At 37.3% G+C, this 12251-nt stretch overlaps 1 protein-coding gene across 1 annotated transcript; it reads right to left on the bottom strand.

Annotated features, from left to right (window-relative positions):
* Positions 1–951: 951 nt before the first annotated feature.
* LOC139733019 (microsomal glutathione S-transferase 2-like) lies at positions 952–9256 on the bottom strand. The gene is made up of 5 exons (XM_071643862.1): positions 9141–9256; positions 8208–8307; positions 6237–6307; positions 4555–4636; positions 952–1796 (listed from the first exon to the last, which is right to left on the bottom strand). Exons 1-5 carry the CDS (start codon positions 9208–9210, stop codon positions 1658–1660), a joined length of 462 nt encoding a protein of 153 aa, XP_071499963.1. The 5' UTR covers positions 9211–9256; the 3' UTR covers positions 952–1657.
* Between the last annotated feature and the right edge of the window lie 2995 nt (positions 9257–12251).

Genomic DNA, 12251 nt, shown 5'->3' with positions numbered 1-12251 from the left:
AAACGTTAATGGTTTTAACATAATGATGATGACGTTCGCAGCACAGTGTAACGAGTGAAAACAATCAGAGCAGCGTATTCATTGACACAGTATTCGCAGCTTTCCTCCCGATTTAAACAGCCATGATCATAAATTAGGGGTCAGAGATTGTCACTGTAGAATCAGATGGATGGGAATTCTATCTCCCCCTGATCAACGACCCATTTAGTACATGGCACGCATTATGAATGAATCATTCTGAAAAGTGAATAGTCAGGGCACGGGAAAGGGTTACCCCCCCCCCCCCCCCCCCAAAAAAAAAAAAAAAAAAAAAAAAAAATCCCTGCGGTGAAATACAGCCAAATGATTCTATCAAGGAAGTCAAATCCCCCTATGACTACAGAGAACAGCCTTTAAGATTTTATGCTGGGAATCCATTGATATAGTCAGTGTGCTACACACCTGCGTCTTGTGATAGCAGATGCCTATCTTGGGACGACTTTAACCCATTGATTGCTGTGCACCAACAGTACCAGAGACTGCAAGATTGATCCTGGTTGAACTGCACTGTAGATTTGAGTGTGCAGTACCATAGACAAGTTGCAATGGCTGTATTCTTCTGTTTTTATTTCTCTCTGATGCTGCACAGAAATGCTCTTCAGAATCAAGTCACAGAGAATGATCTCAGCTTTCTACTAATGTGAATTTCACAAATATGCATGTTTAGCATAAAATTTCTTTCTTTACCCATTTTATACTTTCACAAATGTAAGAGGTGAGTCACCATTTTGAATATGTTTCTTTGGGACGGAAATAGTTCCATCAGGAAAGTACGGTGTATATAGAATGACAATGTATGTGATCAAATAACGTACATGGAAATATCTGTTACAGAAATAACTCAGTCATCTGATATGATGAACTTTGTTGAACAAAACTACATTGTAAGTGTGTGTGCTGTTCTCTGTCAAGAAGCATAGTATAGATCATGTAACAATGTCTGACTCCAGCCTTGGTCACATCTGAACACACTGCATACTCATCCTATTCAATAACAGGGGCAGACCAAGGAATACAAGTTTGTGTTTAAACACCTTTGTGAGCTTTGCTTGTGTCCATGTAATATGACCAAAAGTGCTCTGTTCATATTTCAGTTGTAATTGCACCCAAATTTGAACTTTGTGAGCAAAAGATTGATTAAATCCTGGGAGTTGGTACAGTACTGAGAAGAGCATCCATGAGCAACCAACCACAAGAGACAGAAAGGTGGCAGAAAAAAGTAAGGGGTAAAACACAATACATGTACTTGTACATATATTTCTGCTCATTTGGAAGAGAATTAAAAAAAATAGACTATTAGATACAAACAGACCATCACCTTCAGGACAAGGAAATATGCTCAAAATGATATAAACTGTATTTGCATTGTATTATTTCAGTAAACCAACTAATTTCATCTCTTTTTCTCTCCCTCTCTCACTCCCTCTTTCTCTAACTCCTCTCATTTGACTGGAAATGATGTCACAAGTAGCTCTTCGCTGAAATTTCTGTCAGAAGTTGAGAACAAAAATTACTTTCGTCAAGTATGACCCGGTAAAGAGGTACTCGGTGTTTGATTATAAAGTTTGGCCACAAGCACTACAGCATGACGAGGATATGAGGAAGCCAGTGACATTCGTTACAAGTTGAGTCTGTCCATGATCATCTGCTTGCAGTCGATGTTGGCGTACGTGACCAGCGCAAGGTGAGTCATGCCAGTGACTGACATGAGGAGGAGTGCTTTGATGGCATTCACACAGACTCCAAATCCAAAGAGGCTAGCAAAACAACAACAAGAGCAACAGAACTGGGTCAAAGTCAGAGCCAGTGGTCGGAAAACAACCTACTTTTAAATCAGAAGTTTTGGCGTGCATGAAACTTTTGCAAAATTCGTGAGGAGCTGCTATCAGCGAAAATTGAATGCACACAAAAGTTTTTGTTTACACAATATATTGAATGCCAGTGGCAATTCACGAAAGTTTCATGCCACAAAAAAGGCTGCGGGCTCCAATTCGCAAAAGTTTTATGCAGCAAATGTCTCTGGTTTTAAGTACACTTGAAAAGTTTGGCATTAAGATGTCTGACAATCCCATCTAAAGCACACCATTCTGTATTTAACTTTTGTATATATTTCAGTGTACGTGTACTTTGTAACAACATACTGAATATTTTATCTATAATTCACCCACGGTTACATTTCCCAAGTAAAGGTATGATGATACTACATGAGACATATAGTATCCGATCCAAAGGGACTGCAATCTGTGATAATTCCAAGTTGATTTTGATCATTGTCATCTAACCCATGCAAAAGTTTTACTGCTATCTACAGCAACTGTTTGTAGAAACTTACATATAACATCACACAAAATAAAAGAGATTTCACTTCTCTTATTTATTTATTTTCTAACTTTTCATTTTCAATGCATAAAACAGTGAAGTTTTGGAATGTTATCTTTACTAAGACAGTCCCATAAACTTATCAAGCCTGTTTCATTTCACACAAAATTAATGTAAATGATGATGTTTCTGCATTGTTGCATGCTGCAGAAGTCCAAACAGACTGGCATTGAAAGAAAGCAATACTAACACCTCTGACCTTGGTGCCATGGCTTAAAAATTAACAGGGACACTGAACAGAAAACCTACAAAAATGAAACCATAATGACCCTGTACACTTCAGGGTGAGCCATGAAAAGAAACACTTCAAATAGATTCACTTCCGATGTTATTTCTGTCAAGAAATGTGAAGTTATCTTCCATAATGAAGCCACATAAAAGAACTGATTTAAATGGAGCCAGATAGTGAAAATCATGACAAATGTGTCATGATATGAAGGGGCTTCTACAGGAAGATACATGTACCATCACGAGCCTTTTCATTCTTAATGGAAAACAAAGCTCAAATATAGATGTGGATTGAGTGAAACCAGCAATATTAGTAGAACACATCGGTTAAAGTTAGCGGAAAACCAGAACAATCGGCTCAAAAGTTATCAATTTTTTTAAAAATACAGTGCACTCCCTTTATAACGAACACGTTCATACAAGACATGTAACAAAATTTTGGTTACAACAACGCAATAATTTAGGCCGCAACATCATCCATTCTATGTATCTTTATTGTTTATTTGTTCAGTTATAACGAAATTTCGATATAACGAAAGAAAACTGCCGGTCCTGAGGACTTCGTTATAACAAGAGTCCACTGTAATTGAAATATCTGGGTTTTTGTTTCCATTAATTGAGATTCCATGACAAGTAAAACAAGATAAAGAGGTAAAAAAGACTATAATTATGTCACAGCAAGCAAGGTTATTTGCTACCCAAATAGTCTACTCCACCTGCGTCCTATAGCTATAGCACAGATGAGAATGCATTCAGACTGATCATTACTCAGTAACAAAGAAACCCTGAGATAATAATCAAACAGACTTTACATCATTAGAAACTGTCTTTACAGGCAGATGATGATGGGGAGATACAAATCTGTAGTGTTACTATTTGAGGACAAAGAATCAAATGAAACCAGAGGTGTACTTGTATGTCATGCTGACTCTAGTTACAAAAGGATTCCCTTATCTCCCAGGGTTGAGGGAATTCATTAATACCAAATAGGGCATGTGTCTCAAGCGGATTGGGATCAGAAGAGCCAGAAGTGCCACTTGTGTTGGCATGAAAGGGGAATTTACATCAAATGTGTGGATTGAGTGGATGCTGAAATATTAGTAGTTCACAGCTATAAAGTTACAGGAAAATCAGACATCCTGATTAAAAGTTATGAGTTTCTAAAGTTTTTGTTAATTGAATTCATATGAAAACATCTTAGAAGATTCCTAAAATTTTGTGATGACAGAGTGGTAATGATACAAAAAGAAATTCACAAGATTTACTTTTTCATGAAAGTACACATTCCTTCCATTTGTTACTGACACATGTTAAAGGGACTGTACAGTTCTGGTTGAGGGGAGGATTTATCTTTTAATGTTTTGCGAGATATTCAGAAACCACTCTATGAGATGTCAAAGAGTATACAATTCTAAGGGGAATCAAAAGTTTATTGGATGAAAATCGGTTTTGAAATGACCAAGATATCTAAAAACAAGGTGAAACAAAGAGATCCTAATAAAAGTCTTGGCCTGTCGCCTTTTACTATTATCACTTTGTTTTTTATACATCTCATCCATTTGGAAACCTATTCTCATCAAATAAACATTCAATCCTTCTTAAAATTACATGCTCTTTCATATTTCATAAGAGGTTCCTAATTATCTCACTTAGGAATGTTATAAACCTGAATCCTCCCCTCAACCAGTACGGTACAGTCCCTTTAAGGGTAAACTCATTGCCCCTGCTTTCTGACAGAGTTAAGTCACCTGCTCTCTCATTATGCTAGAAAAAATGATAACATACTGAATTAACTCTTTAGATTTCCTCTATATCATATTGTTCCCTTACTGTGGATCTACAGTGAACTGACTCTTCCTCAGACTTCATTGATGCAAATTAATTATCATTTCTGCAGTGGGTACTCACCGGCCTTTGACCTCCTGGATATAGCCACTGAAGTACCGGTAACGGCCGTACACATACACCAGTCCTGCTAAGCCTGCTGCCCCTGTAAGGACACAAAATAGCATAAATGTGTGAATGCACACAAATGATTAATATTTTACTAAGACATCTTGAATACTCATCAAACTGTTGCTTGAGCTCTGTCTTATTCCAATCTCATTTTTCATCACAGGGGCCACCTAAAGAACTGCCACGGAAAATCATTTTCCTCCAACCAGTTGCATTATTATTTTGATGCATATTACTAACAAAAGAGTGTCCCACTTGATATGGAAATGATATCATGAGATAATTGCTTCTAAGGATCTACGGGGCATTGCTTTGGCTTATGGCATCATGTACAATACTAATCAATAAAACTAATAGGATGACCCTTCAAAGATTTACTTATGCTACCCTCTACCCATGTTAATACCTCAACTTACTTATTTACAGTTCTTAACTCTTGGGTAAAAAACTGCTTGATTGAAAAAGCAAAAAAAAAAATCATGTTTGGAAAAAAAAGAAGAACAACAACAACAACAACAAAATAACCAGGTCTGGTTAAAATATGCCATGTACTTTTATGGAGAAGATGAAAATGTCAAGCTTATCTTTCAGGCTTGACACCACACCACATTGTTTGTCATCTCAAGTGATCTTTGACCTTGAGCTTTCTGCCACTACAAAGTTCGTTCAAAATAATTGTTTTCAAGTTATTTCTACACCATCTAACAACTTTAATGCGGTACATTGTTACAGCAAGGAATCTTACCCGGAATCTATGTACTGAATACTATACGAGCTGACATTTTCGCATACAGATATTTTCGCGAATTGCTACTTGGAGGACATTTTCGCGTGTTGTTAATTTCACGGTTGCGAGGGTCTAGCTGAACTCTTATTCATGCGTTGTTATTTTCGCGTGTTGTTATTTTCATGGTTCAAAGGCGAAACAAAACCACCGCGAAAATTTCAGCCCGTACAGTAATCTAGCATACCTTGATCAATTACTGAGAAAATTCAATGTACATTTTTTTTTTCCTTCAGGCATGCTTACATGACCTGGATGGAACAGATATAAGGGGGAACAGATGGACAGAAAGACAGTCTATAGATACACAATGTACACACTGACAGACAGATGGAAAGCACCCTACAGGGCAGAAGTATTACTGTATACAAAACATGATAGTAAATGCAGCATCACATGAAGATAAAAAACTGAATGATATACTGTATACGCCATATATTTAGCGAAAAGGGATCACTTCCTGACAATTTTGCGAGTGGTTACTAAGTAAATTCGCGATTGTGGAGTACAGTATTGAACGGAGAAATGTATGGGTGTATGTCATATTCATGTTGGGATAAGATTGAATGATTTTTGTGTGTTTTTTTATTCGTGAATTGCACCCGACTCCCGAAATTGACGAAAATAAAACCTCGTGAAAAATTTGGTGTATAGGCCTAAAGTACATGAGAGAGTGAGAGAGAGACTCAAGCACATTATTGAAAGCGGACTGTAATTCATCTGAAAATTTATGGAAATCTGCCAAGCACTCAAACTTCTCCTTCTTCATGTGTATCTCATTTTTATCATATGCAAAAAATAAACAGACATAAAGACAGAAAAAATGAAAAAAACAAACAAACAAACATACCAGGGTGGAAAAACAGTCCTGCAGCCCAGAGGACGGGGAAAAAGATGGGCGTAAACTCAACACAATTCTGCCTGCAAAGAAAATACAAGAAATGCTAATAAAACAATATCTTTTCATAGATCATTCTATGGCTTCTTTGATCTTTAGAATCCATATCTTGGGGAAACACGAAGGACTTCATACTAAATCTAACTGCATCCTGAAACACCTCCAACTCTGAAAAGCAAGTGTGACAATGCATACCACAGTCTACCAATGCAAGGTACATAGATAGACTTCACAGGTTTCCTGCATAGTAAACCATGGAGAAGCTCTATAAAGCTAATTACACTCTGTATTCGTGGCTTCTATGGTTGAAATCTATCAGCAATATCCAGAGACAATTTAATTTTACATTGCCCTCAAGGCCCCGAGTGTCAAACCTTGCAAAACTTCTGACAGGAGAAATTAGTGGCAGCAGACAATTTGACGGCAGAGGGCGCCAGACCATGTCCTTCCTCTCTGGCAGAGAGAGCATTCTGATTGATGCTCTCCACCTACCATCATGCTTTAAAGAATATGCCTCACATTGTTGGTAATTGAGAACAAACCCATGCCTTGTTCCTTCAAATTACCGTAATTGCAGCCTGAGAGCAGTCAGCTTACAGGGCTACAGTATCTTGTTTAACGACCAGTACCAGATTTTGATCAACCCTAGAAAATGTGAGGTGATCTTTCATCGCAAGACTCACCCTGATCACATAAATTAGACATCAAAATCAAACACACAAAAAAGCAAGATGTGGTGATCCACCCTGGTAGAATATAATAGACACCAAAATAAAAACAAAACAGAACAAAAAGCATGATGTAGTAATATGACGGGAAAAAAAGAGAGGAAGAAATCACATTATTTGCTTAAAGGCTTTAATAGTTTATCTATCTCTCGTCTGGATTTAAAAAAAAATAAAACTGTTGATTTCAATTACTCAGTAGTCTGTAACTCCTGTGTTCTTCTAAAATCATTAGAACACCCAAAAAGTTTACATAACTTATTGCAATGGCAGCATTACCAAATGAACTTTTTAAGAAAACACGTGGTTATCTTGCAAGCTCTTCCACACATGTAATCTCTAACCTATGGTCTCCTTCATGAGTTTATCTCATCTCGCACAGCAAAGAGAAAAATGATAAAAAACAATCTCAAAGTCAATATTTCTTATCACAGTTAATTGTCTGAAATACTAAAGGTCTGAAAACACCAGAGGACTTCAACCTGATCATGTACAATGTAACGTCTGCTCTCATTTGGGAAGCCTTAGCCAGCACAGTGCTGTTGGAGATTTGAATTTCTACATAATTATACAAGCGTATATATTATGTTTGCTTCAAGTTTTCATAAATGACAGATAAGACTAGATGAGAATAGAATGTTACAGGTTTCATTGAAATTAGACACCAAATGCAAAAGCAATGTTATGCCAATACCTCATGTTTCCACCAAATAACGAAAAACTGCAGCGGTAATGATGTCACCACCTCACAACTACCTCACCAGATCTCATAAGCAATGAGATCAGAGGATTTTATCACAAGTATCTAATCTACAATCATGGATAGTTAGATCTGAGACATTTGTGTGGATTGGCAAAGAGACTGCTCTAGAAGACCTCCCCATGAATAAATCAATACAGGCAAGGGTTAAACAACACTGACTATATTCAACTCAAAGTAAATTATTGCACAGGCTCTCTCAGACAAGGGACAAAAGGGAGGCAACATACAATGTAGAAGTACACACAGTGCATTGCACAGGATGTTGCATAAATCTGATCAAAATCTAAAAGGCAGATACATGAATCACGATTACTTGCAGGTTTGGCAGACCTGAAAATGTGCCTCCATGCATCCTGCCTGTCAAAAGTACATTTTAGGGCTTTCTCTACAGACAAACATGATTTAAGCACAAGACGGACTGATTGAAGAACTCACTGTGCTCGGTAATAGCGCATGAAGTTCTCGTCACCCTCTATCTTTGGGTAGGGCACCTTGTATTTCATCCTTGCCTTGCCCACCTGCCTAGCAAATGACGCTGCATGGAAAGAGAGAGAGACACACACACATAGAAGGCATGGAGTAGTTACAATAATTATAAATGATATCAACAATCATATTTATCACCATCATCATACAGTGAAGCAATTAAAATTGATGACAAAAATGATCCCACTAAGTCATGACTATGGCTTCTACTAATTACTCTACTACACTACTAATGAAAGACTTAAAAAATCTATTTCATTGTAATAAGCCCTTCATGATCTATAGATGTGAATTCCCATCATTGTTTTGGCCTTGCTTGACTAACAGCATGTTTTGAACTTATTTTTGCACCTTTGATATTTACACGAAGTGTCAGATGACAGACGACAGACTGCATGACCTCACATGACCCTCAGCACATATCAGCAAGGCAGAAAAACACATTTATAAATAAAGACTAAAACCTACAAACATGCCGCCTCCAGGAGGGGGGTGGCAGAGACTGAGAAATGGCTTTTTTCAAATACCCTCTCGTTGTGGTAATATGTGGTGCATCGTTACTTTACTTGTATAAAGTCAGCAATCATAAAAAGAAGAATTCATACACGTAAAGCTAACTTTGGCAAAATAACCTTTACAGTTTTCTAAATCTTATTTAAAACATTTTACTTGTATCAAATGAAGTAGGTCAATTCAATTTCAAACATAACATCTGTCGAATTCATATGATCTGTCACAATCCCAAAAATCATCTTCACCGACATTACACATGTATAAGTGGCTTTCACGATGACCCATCATATCTTATGTACTTATCCTATTTGTAAGACAGATGCACTGATAGAAAGTCTGGATTCAAGTCTATCACTACTCTTTACTCACCCAGCTGCCATGCATGCAGGAGGGAGGCAGCAGTCGGGAAGAGGAGATCCTGTAAGCGCACCTGGGACATTTCTAAAGATACTGTGGATGCCGAGCTCAGAGAACACAAGATGATGTGTATACTATACACAAAGACTGGTGGGGAAGAAAAATCATTTTATTTACTGCACCAATTGCAAAAAATATTTAGATATGGGGCATTGTCTATGCTTTCTTCTTTTTTAAGTGACCCACGAGAGAGAATAATCAGGATAAAGCTCTCCTATAAATGGTCTGTCTGCAGACTGTATGCCATGTACTACAACATGTGATTCTGGTCAGATGGATAAAAAGGTTACGACAACGAAGTGGTCATATTCTTATTGCAAACATCACAAAAGTTTGCATTGTTGAAGAACAATGTCTCCCAACAACCTTTTTTGGTAAAAAATCTCAGGGTTTTCTTTAAAAAAGAATGAAGAACTAACCCCATGTCAAACCAGAACATGCTACATTTCTGTACTGAAAATAAAGGTTGGATTTTTTTTTTTTTTTTTTTTTTGGGGGGGGGGGTCTGAACAAATTTGCTGGAAATCTTTAATATCCTGTTTCCTCTTCCATAAATAAAGAATTATTAGTTTCCAGTTTCATCTCTCTGAGGAAAGCTGAGCGCTGAATTAGTACGGATAACAAATGTCTTGAAACTACTATTGTCAGTGTGTAGGTTTACCTAATCCCCATAATCCCTTGTGTTACTATGGCATTCCTGCAGGACTGAGGCACAGTGCCACATCCGACATGACTTGCCAATTCAACTATTAAAAAAAAAAAGAAATAAAAAAAAACCCCAAACTGGAAACATTAAAGAGTTACATTTTTCAAACACATATCTTGTTTATGATTAAAAGTTAAAAAACTAAAAGTAACGAGCCCAACATGGGTGGCGTTGCTTTATGAAATGAATAAACTCATGGGAACAACTTAGAATTAACTTCTTTGCTTGAATTCCTCCAGTCACAAGAACTGCCAAAGTTTTAGAGTTGTCTACAAAGTGAAGTTTTTGTTTTTGTTTTTTTTTAATGAATAGTAGACAAAGTCACAGGATTACAATAATGGTTACACACTAGTATGTTTGGTATATACAAAACTGTATGTCAAGAAGAAAGCTCAGAGATAGGTCATGAAACAGAGCTAGGGGTTTCTCCAGTCTGAGAGGGTGATAGTGGAGTTGCAGCAAGATCCAAGAAGAGTGAGTCTGGTAAAGCATTCGGGTGGTGTTGCAGAACTGGTGAGATGTGTTTTCCATCGCTTTGGCCACTTGGTGAGGAAGCTGTCTCTAAGGGTTTTGTACAGTAGGCATTCACCCACCAGGTGGGTCACTGTTTCAACAGTACAGCCAAAAAGGCATCAAACTTGCAATGAATCAAAATATGATTCAATGCAAAGGTCCTACAGATCTGTAGACAAGAACTTTTGCATGCATCTTAATTTTGCAATTCTTGGCAATTGTCTTGTGAAATGTGCAAAATTTAAATGCACCCTAACAATAGTAACATTAATTGCTGGTTTATCATTCCAGAGACCCACCTTTTGGTCTTACTATTCACTAACTGCGATACACAGCCCGAACACCGAACGCAAAGCGTTCCCACAGTATAATTGTGTACAAGGAGAGCCCTGGGGTTAACTAAATTTATTCACTCGAGTTCTACTCCATCAAGACCAGCTTAATGATTAAATGTTTAACCCTTTCTTTTGCAATTCCACTTCGAAAATCTTGCCTTGGACACAATCTGGTCTAGTTCTAAGGTTAGGACTTTTCTGTAGATTATGTCTGTTAAGTAGCCCAGCCGAGAAGTGAAGGCCTGATTTCACAGAGCATGCGAACGATTTGCGAAGGACGCAAATAGCAAAATCCAACATTCAGAAAAGTTTTTCTCCAAATGTGTTTTGACAATGAAGCTGAAAACCATTCTTGCGCAATTTGTGCACAGTTCTCACGCCGTTAGTGCGAATGTCGTGTGTACCATTGCTAAAGTACAGTATGTTACGTACTCGAAGAACATGCGACGGAAATGCGAACTTAAATTTTTTCAATAATCATGGGAGAAATGTTTCCAAGGAGAGATGATAGCTGTCTTGAGTTGAAGTTTTTTCTCTTTCCTGCATTTCTCCTTTCTTTTCCTTTTATTTTTCTGTTGTGTGTGTGCCTACAGTTTTTTTGTTTTTTTTTTCTGAGGACCTATATAACCTCCACTAGTAAATCATATGACTTTTTGAAGTTTCTCCCACACATAATCTCTAGTTTCAAATGTAATTTGGGCATACTTTAGAATTGTAAGTATATTGTGATTTTGTTTGGTAATATCGAACATTTCATTCTCTTTGCTGGTCTTTATTTCATTTTTTTTTTTTTTTACTATAGATGTCAATAGTTGTTTGACGTGTGGATGTATGCTAAGATTTTGATTTGTAGAAAATGTAGAGCTTAAGGTCATACATCCCCCCAAACATGCACTAAACGTTCGCAAAAATGTCTCAAAAGATACGCTAACAGTTAGTGCATGGTTACATCGTAAAATGATCAGGAAACATCGGAGATTTCGCAAAACATACGTGAGACATTCTCCAAAGTTTCGTGTAGGCTTTAAAGACACTTTCAAGAACAAAACACGAGCTTATCCCAAGTGTGCAGAAAAGGTTCGCAAAAAATTTCAATTTTTTTTTTTTTTTTAAATTCTCGCCGAAGTAAAAACGATAACTGGGAACAATTGACAACGCTTCCGAACCTCCGCATTCGTTTGGCGATCTTTTGCAGACTAAAAATACAAATTCTGGATTTGGCCATTCGTGTCCTTTGCAAATCGTTCGTGTGCTCCATGAAATCTGGCCTTTATCGGGTACAGTATTTGAATCATCCCCGAGATGGCGACAAGCCACCATGCGAGTGACATTGCCAAAACAACTACCGACTGTCCTCACACATTGCCCAATCCATTCATGAATTTGAAGTAAAATGAATGCTAAACAGCCCCTCAGAATCCGTGGAAAGCCTTATAAAAATATAAATGCCGCGTTTAATGTTGACCGACAAGTATGTCTAATTCCACGAAAAACTTCTCATTTATTAAA

The sequence above is a fragment of the Diadema antillarum genome, unplaced genomic scaffold, assembly GCF_040938485.1.
Source record: "Diadema antillarum isolate AM-2024a unplaced genomic scaffold, OU_Dant_1.0 seq00000460_RagTag, whole genome shotgun sequence".
In the NCBI taxonomy this organism is placed as follows: Eukaryota; Metazoa; Echinodermata; class Echinoidea; order Diadematoida; family Diadematidae; genus Diadema; species Diadema antillarum.
The sequence above is the reverse complement of the archived record's forward strand: the minus strand, read 5'-3'. Positions and strand labels throughout refer to the sequence as shown.

Excerpts from the sequence above, each read along its gene's own strand:
- LOC139733019 (XM_071643862.1), bottom strand. The coding sequence starts at position 9,210 with ATGTCCCAGGTGCGCTTACAGGATCTCCTCTTCCCGACTGCTGCCTCC. Across the intron at positions 6,308-8,207 it reads ATGCGCTATTACCGAGCACA|GCAGAATTGTGTTGAGTTTA; the intron begins GTGAGTTCTTCA and ends TTTTCTTTGCAG. Across the intron at positions 1,797-4,554 it reads ATCCAGGAGGTCAAAGGCCG|CCTCTTTGGATTTGGAGTCT; the intron begins GTGAGTACCCAC and ends TTGTTTTGCTAG.